At 43.6% G+C, this 24,037-nt stretch overlaps 1 protein-coding gene across 1 annotated transcript; it reads left to right on the top strand.

Moving 5' to 3' along the window:
• Positions 1-1,641: 1,641 nt before the first annotated feature.
• Positions 1,642-20,840, top strand: LOC134728396 (putative postmeiotic segregation increased 2-like protein 3). The gene is made up of 5 exons (XM_063606089.1): positions 1,642-4,068; positions 5,628-5,730; positions 15,238-15,364; positions 15,627-15,737; positions 20,401-20,840. The coding sequence occupies exons 2-5, from the start codon at positions 5,716-5,718 to the stop codon at positions 20,454-20,456; spliced, it is 309 nt and encodes a 102-aa protein (XP_063462159.1). The 5' UTR covers positions 1,642-4,068; positions 5,628-5,715; the 3' UTR covers positions 20,457-20,840.
• The last annotated feature ends 3,197 nt before the right edge of the window (positions 20,841-24,037 follow it).

Here is a 24,037-nt window from a genome sequence, read left to right on the forward strand (position 1 = left end):
GATGGCCACGTTGATTTCCAGGTGAATTTAGGATGAGTGTTTAAGAATGCATAGCAGGCCAGGCGCGGTGGCTCACACCTGTAATCCCAGCACTCTGGGGGAGGCCGAGACGGGTGGATCACTTGAAGCCACACAGAAATCGAAAGAAGGAGTTTGAGTCCAGCCTGGCCAGTATGGCAAAACTCTGTCTCTACTAAAATACAAATATTAGCTGGGCATGATGGCACATGTCTGTAATTCCAGCTACTTGGGAGGCTTAGGCACGAGAATCACTTGAACCCAGGAGGTGGAGGTTACAGTGAGCCAAGAAGATCACACCACTACACTCCAGCCTGGATGACAGAATGAGACCCTGTCTCAAAAAAAACAAAACAAAAAAAACTGCATAGCAAGTCCTTTTGCATGAGGATGAGTTACTATTTATCTTGAGAGCGTGTATGCAATGGATTGTATCTGCCAGGCTATATAAAAAGGACGCTTTGGCCGGGCGCCATAGCTCACGCCTATAATCCCAGCACTTTGGGAGGCCTAGGCGGGCGAATTACGAGGTCAGGATTTCGAGACCATCCTAGCTAACATAACAAAACCCCATCTCTACTAAAAATACAAAAAAATTAGCCAGGTGTGGTGGCACGTGCCTGTAATCTCAGTTACTTGGGAGGCTGAGGCAGGAGAATCGCTTAAACTGGGGAGGCAGAGGTTGCAGTGAGCCGAGATCGCACCACTGCACTCCAGCCTGGGCGACAGAGCAAGATTTTGTCTCAAAAAGAAAAAAAAAAAAAGGGTTTATTTCTCTTTGCATCTCATTAATGGATCACCTGTGATGGGCATCACAGTCTGGTTTAATGCTTATTCAATAATAAAATTGTTTTCTTTATTTTCTGAATTTGTGGAGAGAATATTCTAGGTTAACAGAATAATCTATTTATTTACTTATTTATTTTGAGATGGAGTTTTGCTCTGTCTCCCAGGCTGGAGTGCAGTGGCCTGATCTTGGCTCACTGCAATCTCCGCCTCCCAGGTTCAAGTGATTCCCCTGCCTCAGCCTCCCAAGTATCTGGGACTACAGGCACACACCACCACACCCAGCTAATTTTTTGTGTTTTAGTAGAGACGGGGTTTCACCATGTTGGCCAGGATGGTCTTGATTTCCTGACCTCATGATCTGCTGGCCTCAGCCTCCCAAAGTGCTGGGATTACAGGCGTGAGCCACTGCACCTGGCCTCAGAAGTATTTATTTTTAGTCTTTTCCTTACCAGTTTTTATGAAACAACTGGGCAAGAACACTGTTAGATTTCACCAAAAAATTGTGATGAATCATTGTCTTTATGATCCCATTTTTGAAAATTGACATTTTAATTGTAAACCAAAAATAAAATTCTAAGCCCCCACAACTGACTCACTGGACTCCCCTGTTGGCCAACAGGATCCAAAATAAACATGGAAAACTAATTTAGGTCATGATGGGAAGGAGGGGGTTGGACATGCCTTGTCATAATTCTCCTCCCGTCAGAGTTTAGGCACAGCTGACCAACATTATGATCTCTATTAGAATAGAGATCATAGGACTGACAAAACAGGCTCTTTTTATCAGTAAGATACCCATCTCCAACCAGACTCTGATATAGCATCACATGACAGATAGCAGTCCCTGAAGTAAATCACAGTATTTTACCCCATAACATATTTTCTTTGACAAACTTTAAAATAGTCCTGCAAAGCCATCTCTTTGGGGGAAATTTGCATTCTGTAGAGAATCTCTTTCCCTTACAGAAAAGACTCCAGGTCTTTTCTGGAGAGTCTGACACCTTTTAAGAGCCAATAAGAGATATTTATCATCTATTCTCTCTGAAGCCTGTTCTGAGGCTTCACCTACATAACAAGAACCTTGGTTTCCACAATCCCCCTTATCTTAACTCAAACTTTTCTTTCTTTTTTTTCCCTCCCTCTTTCTTTTCCTTCCTTCCTTCCTCTCTCTCTTTTTCTCTCTCTCTCTCTCTTTCTTTTCTTCTCTGTTGCCCAAGCTGGAATGCAGTGGTGCCATCATGGCTCACTGCAGCCTCAACTTCCCAGGCTCAAGCGATCCTCCCATCTCAGCCTCCTGAGTAGCTGAGTCTACAGGCATGCACCACCACACCTGTATAGTTATTTTTTTTTGTAGAAGTGGGGGTCTCGCTGTGTTGCCCAGGCTGTCCTTGAACTCCTGGCCTCAAGGGATCCTCCCAGCTCACCCTCCCAAAATGCTGGGATTACAGGCATGAGCCACCGCAATGGCCCATTTCTTTATGTAGTCTTCCAGCTGTTCAGCCAACACTTAACTCTGAACCAACTGCCAATCTTTCAATCTACTAGTGACCTGAAAGCCTTTCCTGGCTGACCCAACATATACTTCCCATGTATGGATTTGTGTCTTTGCCTGTAACTACTGTCTCCCTAAGATGCATAAAACCAAGCTGTAACCCAACCACTTTGGGCTCACGTTCTCAGGACCCCCTGAGGCTGTGTCACCAGCCATGGTCACTCAAATAGGAGGCCCAGAATAAAACTCTTTACAGACTTTGACTCTTTTTGGTCAACATAACCTAACCCTAAACATAATCCTCCTGGGGAAGGTAAGATCACAGGTATCTCTTCTTCGTTCAATTTGTGTGTGTATGTCCTTATTTCTCTACAGTTTTTAGGCATTCACTATGTGATCTAGAAAAGCTATGGAGTCTCGCTTTGTCGCCAGGATGGAGTGCAGTGGCGTGATCTCGGCTCACTGCAACCTCCACCTCCCAGGTTCAAGTGATTCTCCTGCCTCAGCCTCCCGAGTAGCTGGGATTACAGGCACGTGCCACCACGCCCAGCTAATTTTTGTATTTTTAGTAGAGACAGGGTTTCATCATGTTGGCCAGGATGATCTCTATCTCTTGACCTCGCGATCTGCCCGCCTCGGCCTCCCAAAGTGCTGGGATTACAGGCTTGAGCCACCGCGCCCAGCTACAAATTCTATTTTCTTTTTGTTCCTTGGAAAGCATCGCTGGGCATTTATCCTGTCCCAGTATTTGAGTGAAACTTCTCAGCATTTCAGAGCAGTGACCATGATACACCCTTTCCTTTCCTTCTCCTTATGGGAAACTCGGTTCTAACCCAGAGGACTTGGGCTCCAGGACCCAGTAAGGCAGCCCTGGACTTGACCCTAAAAGGGAGTAAAGACAAAGGTGAAGTTCAGTCCGGGGTTCAGGGCTGCCAAAGCTCATAGCCTGGAGCTTCTTCACCTTTAGGCGGGGTAGAGACATTTAAAATGGCCCCTAAACTTGGAGGGCGTGTAAAGCTCATAGGCTGGAGCGTCTTAACCTTTAGGCGGGGTAGAGACATTTAAGACGGCCCCTAAACTTGGGGAGCGCATAGGCTCATGGGAAATAGAGTCCGTTACTTGTCCTGGGACCGGTGGTGGGTGTCCCGGGAGGCGGACTTCCGGTGCACTCCTGCGTGTGTGCACCTCTCCCTGCGTGCGTGTTCGCGCGTGCGTGCTCGCACATGCGCGCCACCTCCGCACTGCCCTCGCTTCCTGCGCCTCTTCAGGTCATCGCTTGCTGTCGTTCCCAGGCTTTGGCCTCTAGTGGACGAGAATCACCGAGTCTGCGGGGCTGGACGCTGACCGCCCGGGCCAGCACCTAGGCGGGCGGGAGCTGTGCGGCCCAGGGTTCGCGCGGGCCGGGTAGAGGCTCGAGCCGGGACCCCCGAGCGTGAACCCCGGAGCCGGCGGCGCTGGGGCCAGAGGGGCCGGGCGGGAGGTGGTGGCGGAGGCGAAGGGGCGACAGGACCTGGGCCTGGCCGGTGTGTGTTCTCAGCGGCCTGGCGCCGGCCGTCGCTGTACGGTGAGCCCCAGGGAGGCGGATCTGGGCCCCGAGAAGGACACCCGCCTGGATTTGCCCCGTAGGCCCGGCCCGGGCCCCTCGGGAGCAGAACAGCTTTGGTGAGGTGGACAGGAGGGGACCTCGCGAGCAGACGCGCGCGCCAGCGACAGCAGCCCTCCCCGGCCTCTCGGGAGCCGTGGGGCAGAGGCTGCGGAGCCCCAGGAGGGTAAGTCTTGGGTTTTTGGGCCCGGAGCGAGAAGGGCCTGGGTGAAGTCACCGTGTGTTGGGGACCTTAGAGTGTGGGGCAGAGGGAGGGTCCCGATTGCTTGCCGGAGAGACATGTGTTGGGTTTGAGGGCAGGGTCTGGCTGCACCGAACAGGCGCTGCATGGGAAGATCTGGGAGGACGAGGCTTACGGAGGCGTGGAGGGTGTCACCACCCTCAGCTGCGGACGTCGTCTCCACTCCCCGCTAACCCCTAACAGTCCTTCCTCCTCCTCTCCGTGCTCCAGATTTCGACCGCCTCTAAACGTCCGTCAGCACCTCTGTTTTCTCATTTAAGTGTCTGCTGATTCGCCCCTTAGATCTGCCCTGGGAGAATCGTAGTAATGCAGGAACAGTCTGCAGGGATTCTCTCCTGCTGCCTCAGTTGCTAGGGGAAGAGACTGGGCCTTAGCAGGTGGGTGACTTGACCAGGTCACCGGCTTTGTGGGTAGAGCTGCTCATAGTAGAACCCAGGAGACTTATCTCCCAGGCCAGTGTTCTTTCTCCCGTATCCTAGTTTTCTTAATAGAAGATTATTAGGTGCAGCAATAACCAAGTTCAGTTAGATAATTTAGAAGCAAAACCATATTTTATACACATTCATTTCTGAGAGCTCACATACTCAATTCCTATGGCTTATTTTATTTTAAGCAGTTTAAAGACACAATAAGAAAATGCGGGCGGGATGCAGTGGCTCACACCTGTAATCCGAGCACTTTGCGGGGCTAGGGCAAGAGTATCCCTTGAGACCAGGAGTTAGAGACCAGCCTAGACAACATGGGGAGACCCTGACTACAAAAAATACAAAAGTCGCCAGGCATGCTGGGATGCATCTGTGGTCCCAGCTACTCAGGAGGCTGAAGTGGGAGGATGGATGGAGCCCAGGAGGTCGAGGCTGCAGAGAGCCGTGAATGCACCACTGCACTCCAGCCTGGGTGGCAGATTGAGACCCTGTCTCAACAAACAAACCACAAAAAACATGAGCTGTATAATGGGAATTTTTTTTCTTTTTGCACCTTGTATTTGATGATGATGGCAGACTATTTGTAACGGGAGTCGTGTTACCCATGAGAGTCTAACTCATCTAATTACTACCTGATTATCTTAGAGTTACAGGCGCATGCTTCCCCTAGCACTCTTTTTTTTTTTTTTTTTTTTTGAGACAATGTCTCTCACCCGGTCTGGAATGCAACAGCGTGGTCTCGGCTCACTGCAACTTCCACCTCCCAGGTTCAAAGGATTCTCGTGCCTCAGCCTCCTGAGTAGCTGGGACTACAGGCATGTGACACTATGCCTGGCTAATTTTTTTTTGTTATTTTTAAGTAGAGACGGGGTTTTGCCATGTTGGCCCAGGCAGGTGGATCACTTGAGGCCAGAATTTGAGACCAGCCTGGCCAACATGGCGAAACCCTGTATCAGTCTTTTAGACCCTTCTGAGTGTTTGCAGGTTGAGTGTTCACAGGGTGTTAGCCTATTGAGCTTTCTTTTGTGGTTCTTATGCAGGTGATTTCTGCCTTTGCAGGCCGGAGCCCTCATGACTTCAGTGACCTGCTTCTGCCCCTCTAGGTCTATCAGCCACAGTCTCTGCAAGTTTCCAAGAGCAGCAGAAAATGAACACATTGCAGGTGAGTTTTCCTGCTTGTGTATATGTTCCTCAACTTTATTTTATGATCTATTTTAAGAGGTTTGTAAGGATTCATACTTTTTTTTTTCTTTTTTTTGAGATGGAGTCTTGCTCTGTTGCCCAGGCTGCAGTGCAGTGGCATGATCTTGCTTCACTGCAACCTCCACCTCCTGGGTTCAAGTGATTCTCCTGCCTCAGCCTCCTGAGTAGCAGGGATTACAGGCGTGCACCACCATGGCCAGCTAATTTTTTGTATTTTTAGAAGAGATGGGGTTTCACTATGTTGGCCAGGCTGGTCTCAAACTCCTGACCTCAGGTGATCCTCCCGCCTCAGCCTCCCAAAGTGCTGGGATTACAGGCATGAGCCACCGAGCCCAGCCAGGATTCATACTTTAAAATGGGAATGTGGAAATAGACATTATCCTGTAAAATATAGTTAGTGTGGCAGATCAGCACCAAAAATGATTTGTGAAGCTTGTATGTATGGGTAGTATATTTTAAGGCTGTTGAAATTGAGCCGCACCTAGGACTGATATTCTTGGCAGTCATCACAAAAGGAAAATGCCATCTGTATTAGTCCATTCTCACACTGCTATAGAGAAATAACCAAGACTGGGTAATTTATAAAGAAAAGAGGTTTAATTGGCTCACGTCTGCAGGCTCTATCATAGGAAGCATGGCTGAGGAGGCCTCAGGAAACTTACAGTCAGGTGAAAGGTGAAGGGAAAGCGGGTGCATCTTCCATCACCAGAGCAGGAGGAAGAGGGAACATTGGGGATTACAATTGAACATGAGATTTGGGAGGCGACACACACCGAAACCATATCACCATCCGTGACATCGTTTGCATTGATTATAAGGAGAAACCAGTTTTGTTACTTGTGCATTTAAAAGATTTTCTAGGACTTGGAAAAATTTCTTCATTCAAGTTGATATAATTGTGGATAGCTTTCCTAACAACCACCATTAAATTACTGTAACTTATGGCTTATTCTTGGTGCTTATGTAAGCAGAGGGCCTGCTGCCGAAGGAGAATTTGGTGCATATAATTTTTCCAGGGATGGAAATATCGTGATCCAAGTAAACAATTCTGTTTTTACTGTTGAGTCCTAGATCATGGGGGGAATGAATGACGTGATCATCCATCAAATATTTGTTCGTCTTTTTGTTCGGGTTGCACAGCAAACAATACAAACAGTTACTCTCTTGTGAAGATTTCCTCATTTCTATTTCTCATTTCACTTCTCAGTGTTTTCGTTTTGTCCTTTTCACTTTGCTAAGTCAGTCAGTAAAGGTGACCAGTGATTTAATTGCATGTCAAATCCAGCGGGCATTTCCTAGCCCCTTCCTCACAGGACCCTTTGTCTGCCTTTGACATCCGTTACTTCCAAACTGATATTTTCTCCATAGAGTCTCTCTTTTCTTGGCTTTTAAAAAGATTCATCTGTAAGTATTTGTTTGTCTTTAAATGGTGAAGTCTGTTTTGTTTTGTTTCTTTTTTTCTTTTTTTGAGATAGGGTCTTGCTCTGTCGCCCAGGCTGGAGTGTAGAGACATGATCACAACTCACTGCAACCTCAATCTCCCGGGCCCACACGATCCTCTTGCCTCAGCCTCCCGCGTAGCTGGGACTACAGGTGCACGCTGCCACACCTCGCTAGTTTTTTTGTATTTTAGTAGAGACTGGCTTTCACCGTGTCATGCATGTCGAACTCCTGAGCTCAGGCAGTCTGCCCGCCTCGGCGTCCCAAAGTGTTAGGATTACAGGCATGTGCCACTGCTCCCGGCCTAGAAATGTACTCTCACTGTATTGCTCAGGCTGGTCTCAAACTCCTGGCCTCAAGCAGTCCTTTCACTTTGGCCTCCCAAAGTGGTAGGATTACAGGTGTAAGCCACCATACCTGGCCAATAAGGAATCTTTTTAAAAGGGGCTAGGAATAACCCATAATACTCTCTTTCTTAATACACGTGGCAGTTGGGTTAAATCTTTTAATAGTTCCCATAGTATGTCTCCTGCGTGCTTATTGTTTTGAAGAAACTGGGTTGGTTATCCTCAGTTTGGATTGTGTTACCCTTGTTTCACCTTTAGCACATTTTTAAAAAATATCTTGTATGCCTTGGTAAAATTGGTAGTTTGATCTGGAAGTCTAATCAGGTTTATGTTCAGTTCTTTTCACACAACTATACCATACGTGGCATTTGTCTACTTCCGGAGGCACGTGTTACCTTCTTTGTTTTTGTGAAGTTAAGAACTATTGACTGTTGATTATTGCTGTGATTTACTATTGCTGTGATTTGCCTTCATTAGGGGAGGCAAAATGGTGATCTGCTAATTCTACCATTTCTTCTTTATTTACTAGCCAAAATACCTTTCTTTTCTTTTTTTGGAGACAGAGTCTCACTCTGTCGCCCAGGCTGGCACGTTTGTGGCTCACTGCAGCCTCAAACTCCTGTGCTCAAGTGATCCTCCCACTTCAGCCTCCCAAGTAGCTGGGAGTATAGTCATATGCCACAATGCCCAGCGGATTTTTTAATTTTTAGTAGAGACAGGTTTCTCTATGTTGCCCAGGCTGGTCTGGAACTGGGCTCAAGTGATCCTCTTCTTTGACCTCCCAGTGTTGGGATTATAGGCATGAGCCACCACGGCCGGCCTAGAATACTTTTCTAAAGATAAATTTCTATTCTCTATTTGTTTATGTAATTCATGCAGGAAAGACAGTTTCTAAAATATTGAGTAGGCTTTTAAGCAGGAGGGTATTTTGTTTTGTTACCATCATGAGCTCATGGGTTTAAACAGATAGTAAATATTTCAGTACATAGAAGTTGTGATTCTTTTTCAAAATTAAGTGGTTCCATCTTTGGCCAGACGGAATCCCTTTAAGTTGGTTTCTGAGTCCTTTTGAAATATATTTGATATATATGATAGCAAATATATACATATATATTTGCTAGCAAATATATACATATAATATATATTTGCTAGCAAATATATATATATTTGCTATCAAATATATATATATTTGCTAGCAAATATATATATATTTGCTATCAAATATATGTATATATTTGCTAGCAAATATATATATATTTGCTATCAAATATATACATATATTTGATAGCAAATATATACATATATTTGATAGCATTATTTTCTATTTAGCATTTTATTTTGAAATCATTTCAGATTTTCAGAAAAATTGCAAGGATTTTACAAAGAAATCCCAGATACTTCCTTTTGTTCAGATACTTCATTCTTAACATTTTCCCACATTAATCATTTATATACCTATATACGTATGTGTATATATATATTTATATATATATATATTTTCTGAACTATTTGAGAGTGGGTATAACGTGTCATGCCTCTTTACCCTACAAAGTTTTAGATTAGAGCTCATAAAATCAAGAATATTCTATTAAATATCCATAGCACAGTAATTGAATTCAGGAAATTTATCATTGATTTAATACTTTTATCTAAACTATATTTCATTTTCCAGTTTTGCCAATTTCCCAATAATTTCCTTTATAGCAATTTTTAATTTTTGGTAGAAGATTCAGTCTAGGACTGTTAATTGCCTTTAGTTTTCATGCTTTTTAAGTCTGTTTAATACGGATTTGTTCCGCAGTGCCATTATAACATTTGAAGAATACAGGCCAATGATTTTATAGAAGTCTTTAAATTTAGGTTTCCCTGATCTTTCTTCATGATTAGATTTAGACTGTGAATTTTTGTCTGGAATGCTACATGGAACCTCTTAAATTTATGGCTCAGAACAGGATCTGTCTTGGGAAAATTCTGTGCATGCCTGAGAAGATGGCTTGTTCTGCTCTGGTTGGGTGGAGTGTTTGATAAATATTAATGAGATCAAGTTGGTTGGTTGTGTTGTTCAGGTGTACTATATCCTTGTTGATTGTGTGCCCACTTGTGTCAATTGTGGGGGAGAGGGGATTGAAATCTGCTGCAGTTGTGGTTCTGTTTCTCTTTGCAATTTTACCACTTTTTGCTTTATGTGTTATGTTAGATACATAAATGTTCAAGGTTATTACATCCTGTTGATTAATTAACCACTTTGTAAAATGGCCTTCCTTATCCCTGCTAATATTCCAGGCTGTGAAATGTACTTTGTTATTTATGTAGCATTCTTTTGAGTAATACATGCATGGTATATCTTATTCCATCCTTTTACTTTTAACCTATTTGCATCTTTATATCTAAAGTATTATTTCTTACAGGCAGCAAAATTTGGATCTTGCTTGTTTTCATCAGTCTATTTCTGTCTCATAATTGGGTATGTATAGACCGTTTACATGTAATGTGATTATTGATAAAACGAGTTAGGTTATAGTCCGTTGTCTTTGCTTTCTTTCAGTCTCATCTTCTTTGTTTCTTTTTAAAATGTCTCTGTTTGTCTTCCTTCCTTTTGATTAGTTGAGAATTTTTTATGATTCTACTTTATATCTTTTGTTGGGTTTTTAGCTATCACACTGTTTTGTTATTTAGTTATTTATAGTATGCAACTTTAATTGTCATAATTTATTCTTAAGTAATATCCATTTTTCTTAGAATAAGAGAAGCTTATAATAGGACACTTCCATTTCTCTCCTCTTGGTCTTTACACCGTTGTTCATTTTATTTTTACAGGTGGTATCAGTGCCACACACTATCTATTACGTTGTTGTTAATTAAACAGTATTTATTTATTTATTTATTTATTTATTTATTTATTTTGAGACAGAGTCTCACTCTGTCCCCCAGGCTGGAGTGCAGGGGTGCTATCTTGGCCCACTGCAACCTCTGCCTCCCGGGTGCAAGTGATTCTCCTGCCTCAGCCTCCTGGGTAGCTGGGATTACAGACACCCACCATCACGCCCGGCTAATTTTTGTATTTTTAGTAGAGACAAGGTTTCGCCATGTTGGCCAGGCTGGTCTCGAACTCCTGACCTCAGGTCACCCATCTGCCTCAGCCGGCCAAAGTGCTGGGATTACAAGTGTGAGCCACCACACTTGGCCCAGGTATCTTTTAAAGAGATTTAAGTAATGAGAGAAAATACACAGTTACCATTTCTGGTACTCTTCATTCCTTTGTGTAAATCTAAATTTTTATTTGCTGTCATTTTACTTCTGCCTGAAGGACTTTCTTTAACATTTCTTCTAGTTGATGATGAATTATTATATGTCTGCAAATGTCTTCATTGTGTCTTTGCTTTTAAAGGTGTTTTTGCTGGATTTTTCTCCACAGTGCTTTAAATATGTTTCTCTGTTGTCTTCCTGCTTACATTTTTTTCTAAGAGAAATCTGATCTCATACTCATGTTTGTTCCCCTATATATAACATGTCTTTTTTTCTTCCCCCCTTATTGTTTTAAACTTTTTATCACTAGTTTTGGACAATTTGATTGTAATATGTCATGGTATCATTTTTTTCATGTTTCTGTTTTGGGGATCATTGAACTTCTTGGATCTTGGGTTTATGGTGTCATCACTTGGGGAACATTTTTATCATTATCTCTTCAAGTACCCGCCACCTCCCCTCCATTGATTCTTGTTGCCTGTATATTAGGCCACTTGAAATTTTCCCACAACACACTGTTGCTCTTTATTTGCTTTTAATTCTTTTTTCTCTGTTTCATTTTATGTAACTTCTGTTGCTGTCTTTATATTCACTAATCTCTTTTTTCCACGATGCTGTTCATCTTTTCCAGTATAATTTTCATCTCAGATATTGTACTATCTGTAGAAGGTTAGCGTGGGTCTTTTTTACATCTTGACTGTCTGGATTTTTTTGAACATTTGGAATAGAACGATGAACTCTCTCAGTGCTCTGTGCCGGTTGTGAACTCTGTGTCAATTCTGGGCCAGTTTTGATGGACTGATTCTTTTCTTCCTTATGGGTTGTAATTTCCTGCCCATTTTCCCATCCCACAACTCTTTCTCCTCACATCTGCCTCGGTTCTTCTTCCCTGCTCCATGGCCTGGAAACGCTCAAGGCAGAAGTTGATTGGTTCACCTTATTTCCCATCACTCATAGATAACTCTACTGCCTGATAATCAGTGCCTTGAAAACCATTGCTTCAGCCCAGGCGTGGTGGCTCGTAACTGTAATCACAGCACTTTGGGAGGCCAAGGCAGGCGGATCATGGGGTCAGGAGTTCAAGAGCAGCCTGACCAACATGGTGAAACCCCGTCTCTACTAAAAATATAAAAATTAGCCAGGCGTGCTGGTGCATGCTTGTAATCCCAGCTACTTGGGAGGCTGAGGCAGGAGAATCACTGGAACTCGGGAGACGGAGGTTGCAGTGAGCCAAGATTGTGCCATTGCACTCCAGCCTGGAAGACAAGAGCGAGACTTTGTCTCAAAAAAAACAAAAACAAAAACAAAAACAAACAAACCATTGCTTCATATATGTTCTCCATTTTATTTTTCTTTCTGTTTTTGATCTTGTTGTTGTTGTTTGGTGTGTGCTGTTTCAGGTTGGAGGGTATATGCAGTACCTGTTAGTTTATCACACCTGAGGGCAGAAGTCCTCATGTCTCTCTCTCTCTATTTTTTCTAATATATATATATTTTTTCTTTGTAGAGACAGGGTCTTGCTCTGTTGCCAAAGCTGGTCTCAAGCTCCTGGCCTCAAGCAGCCCTTCTGCCTCAGCTTTCCAGAGTGCTGGGATTACAGGCATGAGCCACCACACCTGGACTGGATCCAGTATTATCCATGTCCAAATGGTTTTTTTCCCTGAGCTGTTTTTGATTTTCTTCCACCTCATATGAACTGTAGTGTTGGCTTATCTAGTTCCAGGAAAAAGCTTTTTGGTATTTTTATTGGGATTGCATATTTATAAAGTAATTTAGGGTAACTGATATCTTTGTATTATTACGTTGACCTTAATAATACAACTAATTTTTTTTTTTTTGGATTTTTAGTAGAGATGGGGTTTCACCATGTTGACCAGGCTGGTCTTAAACTCCTGACCTCAGGTGATCTGCCCACCTCAGCCTCCCAAAGTGTTGGGATTACAGGCGTGAGCCACCGTGCCCGAGCACTTTTTTTTTTTTTTTTGAGATGGAGTCTCACTCGTCGCCCAGGCTGGAGTGCAGTGGCACAATCTCGGCTCACTGCAAACTCCACCTCCTGGGTTCACTTCATTCTCCTGCCTCAGCTTCCCGAGTAGCTGGGACTACAGGCACCCGCCGCCATGCCCGGCTAATTTTTTGTATTTTTAGTAGAGACGGGGTTTCACCGTGTTAGCCAGGATGGTCTCGATCTCCTGACCTCGTGATCTGCCCGCCTTGGCCTCCCAAAGTGCTGGGATTACAGGCGTGAGCCACCGCGCCTGGCCGCCCGAGCACTTTTACTTTTCCTTAGTTATATTCCTCTAATTGTTTTCTCTTCTCTAGTTGTAGATAATGAGCATTTTATTAATACCTTGTTCTTGATCTTAGTGGGAAGGTATGTAGTTTTTCCCTGTTAAGTAAAATCCTGACTTTTGGACCAAGAAGACTGAGGCATAAGAGTTTATGTGTGTGCGTGTGTGTGTGCACGTGCATGTGCGTGTGTGTGTATACACACAAACTATATATGTGCTTGTGTGTAATTGAAATACATATGTCGCATATATATCATACGTACTACTGCATATTAGGGTGTAATATTTATATTTGTATATATACATAATATTGATGTTAATGAAGCATCCATCAGTTTCTGTTTTCTTTAGTTTGTTTTTTTAAATCAGGTTTTTCTGTCAAGCTTTTTCAAGTATCTTCATGGATACAAGATTTTTCTTCTTTGCTGTGTTATAGTGGCCTATCATATTAATAGGTTTCCAAATATTAAACTAGCCTATATTATTGGAATAAGTCCTATTTGTCTGTTGTATATTATGTTTTTAATCTGGTACTGGATTTTGTTTGGTTATGTTTCATTTTGGGTATTTGTATTGATATAAGTGGTATTGTATTGGCATGTAATTTTATGTTATTTATTGGCTGATCCATCTTCTAACCCCTCCACCTCCTTGCCTTCTGGACTAACTTAACCTAGAAGGTTATTACTCTCTCTCGGTGATTTTATCAGCTCCTGTGGCCTGCCTGTGGATAAGCTTGGATGTTCTGCTTTAGTTTCTTAGCCCACCAGCCTAGCGGCTCTGCCTCTGCTATCTCTTGGGATCTACATTGTCCTAGCTATATCACTGGGTTTGAACCCCTTGTTGATATCTTCTTTATAAATAACAGGATAATGCAACATGCTTACTGGGCACTTCCTTTTTCTAAACTACAAGTTTGGGCGGGGTATGCTGGCCCAAGACTGTAATCCCAACACTTTGGGAGGCCAAGGCAGGTGGATTGCTGGAGCCCAGGAGTTTTGCATTTTTCTTTTTTTTTTTCTTGAGACAAGGTCTCGCTCTGTTGCCTAGGCTAGAGTGCAGTGTTGCATTCACAGCTCACTGCAGCCTTGACCTCCCAGGCTCAAGCCATCCTCCTGCCTTAGCCTCCCAGGTAGCTGGAACTACAGGCATGTGCCATGATGCCCAGCCAATTTTTTAAAAAATTTTTATTTTTAGTAGAGATGAGGTTCTTACTATGTTGCCCAACCTGGTCTCGAACTCCTGAGCTCAAATGATCCTCCCATCTCGGCCTCCCAAAGTGCTAGGATTATAGGCATGAGCCACCATGCCCAGCCCCAACCTCTTAAAAATTGAAGCTGCTTCATGTTTGCCATTGGTACTTTTTACACCTCATCATATTCTTCTTCCCCTTCATCCCATAGAATACACAATTCATCTTTAAGGACTTCAAGTTAACTGAGTCTGTGAAGCCTAACTGATGGCATAAAGTTAAAATAATTTGATCCTCTTTTGTTAAATCATTCTGCACCTTGTCTGCATTACTCTAATAACAGCTTTGGGCATTCATTCATTTAACGAATATTTATTGCTGTGAGATTGAGATGTTTGAGATAAAACTCAGCCATGCAGATAGCCAGAGGCCACTGGCTATGAGAATAAAAAAGACAAAAGAACAAGGAGCTGAAACTAGGTGAGAGCCCCAGAGCAGTGAGTTAGGAAGAAGAAGACCAGGAACTGAGTGGTGGGCACTCCAACATGAAGAGGTCCAGGAGAAGGGGAGGGCCTGGCAGCAAAGAAGTGACAAGGAGTAAAATGCTTGTGTTTGTTTACATGTTTATCTCCTTATTAGGTTGTCTGCTTTCTCAGAGCAGGCATGGTGTTTCACTCATCTCATATCCCCAAAACTCAGTTCAGTTGCAAAATAGGAGCTCAGTTGTGTTTTGGGTTTTTATTTTTGTGGGGTAATATATATTTTATATATATATATCCCGAAAGGATATATGTTTCCTGTATGATTTCCAATATGATTTCCCTTCCATAATCTGTAACATAAAATAAGGTATACAATGTTCATGGTTAACTTTACGAGTGAGCTTTGTAAAATGATATCCCCCTATCCCTTTTCCATATCTCCCAATTCTGATCATGTTGCCATTACAGGGGCCAGTGTCATTCAAAGATGTGGCTGTGGATTTCACCCAGGAGGAGTGGCAGCAACTGGACCCTGATGAGAAGATAGCATACGGGGATGTGATGTTGGAGAACTACAGCCATCTAGTTTCTGTGGGTGAGGATAGCTTGCTTTCTGAATGCTCTCAGTTGAATGGGGTTTTATCCTTGAGTTTGAAGAAATAAGTGATGACACCATTTAATTCCTTGTGGGCACTAGCTGGAGTGTTTATATTATTCTTCATTGAAAGGTTCTAACTTTGATAAGGTAAAAAATGGAGCACTTCTGTTATGCAGCTTATGAGGTGGCAACATCTTGTACTTTGGAGATTCTGAAGCCAAGCAGCTTGCCCAAGTCCTTCTTCTTTTCCCATTAACAGGGTATGATTATCACCAAGCCAAACATCATCATGGAGTGGAGGTGAAGGAAGTGGAGCAGGGAGAGGAGCCATGGATAATGGAAAGTGAATTTCCATGTCAACATAGTCCAGGTAAGTTAGTAGATTATCACATGTTAAAAAACACTCATCCTCGACCTTTGGGAGTGACTAAAGAGTTGTTTATATGTACTCGGTACCCTCAGTAACACCTCCCAACCCCCAAATATCACTTTCCTTCCCACACACATACCACATACATGAACTCTTTTGTTGATTTTACATTTGATTTACATTGGTAGGGATTTTTTCATTCTAACCTGTACTGGGGACCCAGTCACTTCCTCTTTCTCCAGCATTATCGGTCACTTATTTACTCCCTCGCCATTAGAGAATTGTTGTGAGTTTTTTGTTTGTTTGTTTGTTTGCTTTTTGGAGACAGAGTCTTGTTCTATCACCCAGGCTGGTGTGCACTGGTATGTTCTCGCTCACTGCAACCACTATCTCTCAGGTTCAAGCGATTCTCCTTCCTCAGCCTCCTGAGTAGCTGGGATTACAGGCACATGTCACCACGCCTGGCTAATTTTTGTATTTTTAATAGAGACTGGGTTTCACCATGTTGGCCATGCTGGTCTTGAACTTCTGGCCTCAAGTGATCTGCCCACCTCAGCCTCCCAAAGTGCTGAGATTACAGTCCTGAGCCACTGCTTTCGGCCTTACAGAATTGTTTTGTTTTGGGGCATTCAGAAGTCTGACATAAAAATTAACTTGAGACTTTTATGTTCATTCTTTTTATATTCCATTTTCTTTCCTTCCTTGCTTTAAAAATACCTTGGACTTATTTTCTGCCCTCGATTTTATTTACTTCTTTAGGCATTCAGATACCAAAACCTCATCCTCTACCTATGCTTGCGAATTGAGTCACAGCTTGTGGTGTACCTTATTTCCCCAAGTCCATGCTCAGTTGATGTGATGATATAGCGCTCCCTCAGCTTTCCCCTCTTTCCCCAGTGCTCATTTATGACCTGTCTGTGTGTTCATTTCCCCTTCCCCATAACTGGAATCATGCTCTGTCCATAGTAGACATTCAGGAAGTGTGAATTTCATAAGGGAATGTTGGTTCCTTTTCTTGCCTTTTCAGGAGTGTCCCCCTAGAACCCGTTTTCTACTTTTTTGGTTTTCTTTGTATCCCTTAAAAGAGTTTTTCTAATCTCAACTTCTAAGACCTTTTTTCCTGTGTATTTTTGCAGCTTGCCTCCAAATTGATATGTCTGACATTTTTAACCTAGTTGAATATTTTACTTGACAACATAGCAGTACCAGTGAGATAGTTCACTTCCTTCTTTCTCAGAATGTCTGATGATAAACTGTGCACATTCCAAAATCATGAATTCTATCTACCTTCCTCACCTCCCAGTATTTGATTGTGCTAGTCTTCTCTCCATTGTTTGTGTTCTTTCTCTTCTGTGAAATGCCTTGCAGATCATCAGCACATTGTTTCTTTTGACATTAGTGTTCAGTATTCTCCCATACCTGGATTACAGTGGATCCATCTTCCATTCAAATGATCATTGTCCTTTTCCTTCATCTGCATTTTACTTGCCCAGATAATATATATTTTCCTTCCCTTTCTTCCTCCCCTCCCATCCCTCACTTCCTTCCTTCCTTCCTTCCTTCCTTCCTTCCTTTTTGAGATGGAGTCTCACTCTCGTCACCCAGGCTGGAGTGCAATGGCATGATCTCGGCTCACTGCAGCCTCCCCCTCTCAGGTTCAAGGGATTCTCCTGCCTCACCCTCCCAAAGCAGCTGGGATTACAGGTGCACACCACCATGCCTGGCTAATTTTTATATTTTTAGTAGAGATGGGGTTTCACCATATTGGTCAGGCTCGTCTCTAACTCCTGACCTTGTGATCCGCCTGCCTCATCCTCTCAAAGTGCTGGGATTACAGGCCTGAGCCACTGTGCCCAGCCTATTTATTTATTGAGACAGAGTCTCACTCTGTCACTGAGGCTGGAGTGCACTGGCGCAATCTTGGCTCACGATAACCTCTGCCTCCCAGGTTCAAGTGATTCTTGTGCCTCAGCCGCCCGAGTAGCTGGGATTACAGGTGTGCACCATCATGCCCGGCCTATTTTTGTATTTTTAGTAGAGACGGGGATTCAGTCTGTTGGCCAGGAGTTCACTCTGTTGAGCTCCTGGCCTTGTGAGCTGCCTGCCTCAGCTTCCCAAAGTGCTGAGATTACAGGCGTGAGCCACTGCACCCAGCCCCCTTCATTTAATTTTAAATTGTGGTTAAAAAAAGAACCTAACATGGCCAGGCGTGGTGGCTCATACCTGTAATCCCAGCACTTTGGGAGGCCGAGGCGGGCGGATCACGAGGTCAGGAGATCAAGACCATCCTGGTGAACACAGTGAAACCCCATCTCTACTAAAAATACAAAAAAATTAGCTGAGTGTGGTGGCAGGCACCTGTAGTCCTAGCTACTTGGGAGGCTGAGGCAGGAGAATGGCATGAACCCGGGGGGCGGAGCTTGCAGTAAGCAGAGATCGCACCACTGCACTCCAGTCTGGGCGACAGAGCGAGACTCCGTCTCAAAAAAAAAAAAAACAACCCACCTTTGACCTAGGCTCCAAAGAATTCCAGCACATAAGAACTCCAGGGAAAATGAGTGGCTCACAATAAACCTAGTAAAACATATAAAGAAACAAGGCACTGACAAAATTATATTCACAAACAGTTTAGATAATCATCTATCATAGATTATAAAATGACTATGTTTAATAAAATTTTAAAAATAAAAGAGGGAGAGAATGGGCTCAAAAAAAGAAATAAAAGGCCGGGCATGGTGGCTCGCACCTGTAATCCCAGCACTTTGGAAGGCCGAGACGGGCAGATCATGAGGTCAAGAGATCAAGACCATCCTGGCCAAAATGGTGAAACCCCATCTCTGCTAAAAATACAAAAATTAGTTGGGTGTGGTGGCATGCACCTGTAATCCAAGCTACTCGGGAGGCTGAGGCAGGAGAATCACATGAACCCGGGAGGCAGAGGTTGCAGTGAGCCAAGATCGCGTCACTGCACTCTAGCCTGGATGACAGAGCAAGACTCTGTCTCAAAGAAAAAAAAAAACTAACACACGGTACAACTGCATGTAAGGTGGAAAAGACAACTGGAATTAAAATGTGCTCAGGTCCTTGTAGAAGACAAGAAATCCAAAGGAAATCAAGCAAAGGGGGAAAAAGAAACAGAAAACATAAAACGAATGTACCAACTCAATACTAGGCCATAAGGCTAAGTCTCCATAAATTTCTTTCTTTTTTTTTTTTTTTTTTTTTTTGAGACAGAGTCTCACTCTGTTACCCAGGCTGGAGTGCCGTGGCACAATCTCAGCTCATTGCAACCTCTGCCTCCCGGATTCAAGCAATTCTCACGCCTCAGCCTCCCAAGTGGCTGGGATTACAGACAAACGCCACCACATGCAGCTAATTTTTTTATTTTTAGTAGAGACAGGGTTTCACCATGTTGGCCAGGCTGGTCTCAAACTCCTGGCCTCAAGTGATCTGCCTGCCTCAGCCTCCCCAAGTGCTGGGATCAAAGGTGTGAGCCACTGTGCCCAGCCCCTACATAAATTTCAAACACCACATTCCCTGAATACAACACAAAAAAGTTAGAAATCAAATAATGAAAATATAACTAGCAAAATTCTGTATGTTTGAAAATTTTAAATATTTTCCCAGAAACTATAAAACTACATGTTAATGTGGATAAATCTCAAACAATCTTAACTGAAATAATTAAATCACAGAAGCCTGAATAATGGATTCATTTACATAATTAAAGAACACATTCATAGTGGTAACACTATAATGAAAGATGAGAAAGATTAACACAAAGTTCACCCTAGTGTTTACCTATGGGTAATAAGGGGACTGTGAGGTAGGGTAGAAAGAAGGTACACAAAGGATCTCTACAGCACTATTAATGTTTCACTTCTTGAGCTGGGGCTAGAGATCTGGGTAATCATTTCATTTTTATTTTTTAAACTACATATAAGCTTTGTACACTTTTGGATATTAGAACTTCAATAAAATTATAAAAAAGAGAAACAGGGAAAAAAGTATAATTGTCAAGATGGAACTAAAAAAATAACATGGGTGAACAAGGTGCCACCCACATGCAAGCTTCCTTCCCATGTCATGTAATGCCTCTCCTCATCTGCTCCATCAATCAATAAAGGCATAATCACTCCTGTGATACCTTTAAGAAAAGAACACACTCTCTCAAAGCTGGGTGCAGTGGTGCACGCCTGTAATCCCAGCCTCCTTTGGGAGGCTGAGGCGGGCAGATCACCTGAGGTCAGGAGCTGGAGACCAGCGAAACCCATCTCTACTAAAAATACAAAAATTAGCTGGGCGTGGTGGTGCTTGTCTGTAATCCCAGCTACTTGGGAGGCTGAGGCATGAGAATCGCTTGAACCCAGGAGGCAGAGGCTGCAGTGAGCCGAGACTGTGCCACTGTACTCCAGCCTGGGTGACAGAAAGAGACTCTGTCTCAAAAAAAAAAAAAAAAAAAGGGACATGCTCTCTCATTCAAGGTTACCCTTCTATCACTCCAAGGATTCACTCCATAATCTTATCTTTCTTGATATGTTACATTCACTAAAACGTTCACATCAAATCAAGTTTGTAGACACTTGTCCTTACCACCTTACAAAAAGTGAGATGGTATCAACAGAGGTAAGACACTGCTTTACCTGCATGTCACTTTTGGCAGCTTTCACAGCATTGAAAAGATCATTGGCTGGTTGCTCTGACTGTTTCCGGCTATGACGATGTACCACTCGGGACCCTTTCTCTGGATGTTTGCCATCTAATATGTATAAAAAGATCTGAAATATGAAAAAAAGGTAACAGTGACATTAACACTTGGTCTCATCATTATCACACAAGTAGGCTTATGCTGCCAATTCCATGGCAGAGTCTGAGTTAGTCCTGAAATAATTGATTTTTATATTATGAAGTTTATTAACTTTTTTCCCTTAAAAAAAAAAGTCCTTGAGTCCCCTTCCTGTATCCCTATATCCTAACGTCCTTTTCTCTTCTTTTCTCTTCAAAATTTCTCTTCTTCCTATTTCCGTCCCTTAACACTTTGTAAATCTTGTCCTTTTATGAACCATATCACCTGAACCTCTTTTAGGTTTTTTTTTTTTTTTTTTTGAGACGGAGTGTCGCTCTATCACCCAGGCTGGAGTGCAGTGGCGTGATCTCGGCTCACTGCCAGCTCTGCCCCCTGGGTTCATGCTATTGTCCTGCCTCAGCCTCCCAAGTAGCTGGGCTGCTTCCCCCACAAGATTCAAAAACAAAAGAAAACTGGCTGACTCACCGGTGTTGCTTTTGGTGGTCATTTTGCTGCTTTCTTCCTCACACTGTGATTCAAGCTGTCTTCAAAGTCACTGCCTTCATCAGCTAATAAAGAGTCAGTATTCCTGTGAGAAAGTACCGTTCTCTTTAAATATAACCACCCTAATTCCCTCCATATAAAAGGCTAATGAATTAGTTTCTCTGTCTCTCACTGCATCCCATCTCCATGAGAAAAACATATTCAGAATTTAAGAAAAAATGAGCTTATTGTTAGTAGGAAGTTGGGACAAAGTCTTTTTTTTTTTTGAGACAGAGTTTCACTCCCGTCACCCAGGCTGGAGTGCAATGGTGTGATCACGGCTCACTGCAACCTCCACCTCCCAGGTTCAAGTGATTCTCCTGCCTCAGTCTCCCGAGTAGCTGGGATTACAGGTGCTTCACCATGTTGGCCAGGCTGGTCTCAAACTCCTGACCTCAGGTGATCCACCTGCCTTGGCCTCCCAAAGTGTTGGGATTACAGGCGTGAGCCACCACACCCGGCCAGGACAAAGTCTTAAAGGAAAACTTTCACATGAAAGCAGTGGAGACGAAGAATGAGGAAATGAGGCACGGGAAGGACAACCCTTCCTAGTATTCTCTCCGAAGAAGAGAATCAAATGCTACTCACTTAGCGGGTAGAGAGATGACTGCTCTTTGTAGAGAAAAACAATCATGGCCCAGGAAGTCATTCATCACTCATCCATAAATGGGAGAGTAATATGGACCTAGAGTTAAATTTCACCCTGTGAAACATCAACCACATGTCATATCAATTCAAGTGTGTAACATTGATATAATCGGGTACACCACAGCAGCACTGACAGAAACAGAAATGATTCAGAGAAAGCCAATTAAAACAGCCAGGGGACAAAGCAGATCTGTATGACATTAGCTTTTTTCCTTCTGGAAAGATAAAAAACCAAGATATATTATTATAACCTACACAAAATAACCTCATGTGGTAATAAATAAGGATACACAGACCTGTTTACAAAATCCCCAAGTAGAAGAACTAGGGGACACCAGATAAAAAGTTTATACAATTTACCAGGCAACAAGTAAAGAACTCTTTACTCACCCATCTGCCACCTCCCAGCCCCCACCAGGGGTTGTACATGCTGAACACAGAAATGTGTTTAAGAGAGGTTTAGACACGATGGAGGATGGATTAAAAACAGGATGTGCTTGAACCCGGAAGGCAGAGGTTGCAGTGAGCCAAGATCACACCACTGCACTCCAGCCTGGGCGACAGGGCAAGACTCCATCTCATACAAACAAACAAACAAACAAAAAATAGGATGTACTACTATTTTGATGTCTACAACATCTAGGACCGCCAAAAAAAAAAACACCTGGAGCTGGAGGGAGGGTGTCACTGTGCTGAACGAGTACAGCACTTCTGGTGTTTTCACACAGTCCCACGCATATTATCATCAATGTGGGAAAACGAGAGGGGGAAGGCTGCCACGGACACAGGAAGTGGCCGCACAATGCAACATCTACTTACCCTCTGAGGGATGGTTTGAGTCTCTGTCATCGAAGGGTAGACTGGCAGAGGAACTAGAAGATGTAGACAAGGCCCTCTTGGTACCTCCCGCAGCTCTCTGCAGTGGGGAAGACATGCTTGGCGAGGAGGAGCTATGGGGCCAGGAAGACGAGGACCGCAGGGTAGGTTTGGCAATCCAGCTGGGGAAGAAAGAGAAGAAAGGGCTCCTACCACAGCACTTCTCCATCCCCAGCCGTGACCAGTCCCTCTCTTTGCAAGGGAATGGTTCTAGAACTCTGGGGTCGGGTGAGGGGGACCAAAAACTAAGACAAAGGCTGGGCACCGTGGCTCATGCCTATAATCCCAGCACTTTGGGAGGCCAGGGCAGGAGGATGGCTTGAGCCCAGGAGTTCAAGACCAGCCTGGGCTATAGAGCAAGACCCCATTTCTACAAAAACAATAATACTAATTAGCCAGGTGTGGTAGCACGTGCCTGTATTCAGCTATTCAGGAGGCTGAGGTGGGAGGACTGCTTGAGTCCAGGAGTTCAAGGCTGCAGTGAGCTATGATCGCACCACTGTACTCCAGCCTGGGTGACAAAGTGAGACTCTGTCTCAAAAAATAAAAATTAAAAAAAATGAAAGAAAAGAAGACATTATGGGATGCAAGTCTGCAAAGCCTTAACTACAAACTAAAGAAACCAAAAGGAAAAGGAAGACTTTAAAATACAGGAGTAGAACCATCTCATTTTCCCCATAGTCCAATAGGTCCCTGCAATTGATCCCCAAATGCTTAAAACAAGGCCGGGCGCGGTGGCTCACGCCTGTAATCCCAGCACTTTGGGAGGCCCAGGGAGGTGAATCACTTGAGGTCAGGAGTTTGAGATCAGCCTGGCCAACATGGTGAAACCCCGTCTCTACTAAAAGTACAAAAATTAGCCAGGTGTGGTGTGAGTGCCTATAATCCCAGCTACTCGGGAGGCTGAGGCAGGAGAATCGCTTGAACTTGGGAGGTGGAGGTTGCAGTGAGCAGAGATCATGCCACTGCACTCCAGCCTGGGCGACAAGACTGATATTGTCACTGTCTCCCCCTTGCTAACCTCCTAGGTGCTTAGGATAAAACGTCAAATATTTAACATGGCTTCACAGACATCTTGTATCATTTGGCCCCTGGCTACCTTACCTCACCCAATTTCCTCCTTTGCTCTGTACTCTAGCTACACTGTCCGAGGAGTTCCTAAAACCTCACGCTGGGTCCGACCACAGGATCTTCACATGTGCTGCTCCCTCTATCTGCATCGCTCTTCCCTCTTCTCTTGTTTGCTTAACTCCTATTTACCCTCGGGCTTAATCAGCACTTTCTCACCTCTCCTAGTCTGTTGCTCTTATTTAAGATCAAACAGCAGAGAAATGTGAAGTCCACTGACTTCTGGGTGGAACCGGGTTCAGTATGCCAATTAAATTATTGGGTGCTGGCTGGGCACGATGGCTCACACCTGTAATCCCAGCACTTTGGAAGGGCAAGG

Source organism: Pan paniscus, chromosome 6 (genome assembly GCF_029289425.2).
Source record: "Pan paniscus chromosome 6, NHGRI_mPanPan1-v2.0_pri, whole genome shotgun sequence".
NCBI lineage: Eukaryota > Metazoa > Chordata > Mammalia > Primates > Hominidae > Pan > Pan paniscus.

Excerpts from the sequence above, each read along its gene's own strand:
- LOC134728396 (XM_063606089.1), top strand. Across the intron at positions 15,365-15,626 it reads CAGCCATCTAGTTTCTGTGG|GGTATGATTATCACCAAGCC; the intron begins GTGAGGATAGCT and ends TCCCATTAACAG. Across the intron at positions 15,738-20,400 it reads TCCATGTCAACATAGTCCAG|CTTTCACAGCATTGAAAAGA; the intron begins GTAAGTTAGTAG and ends CACTTTTGGCAG.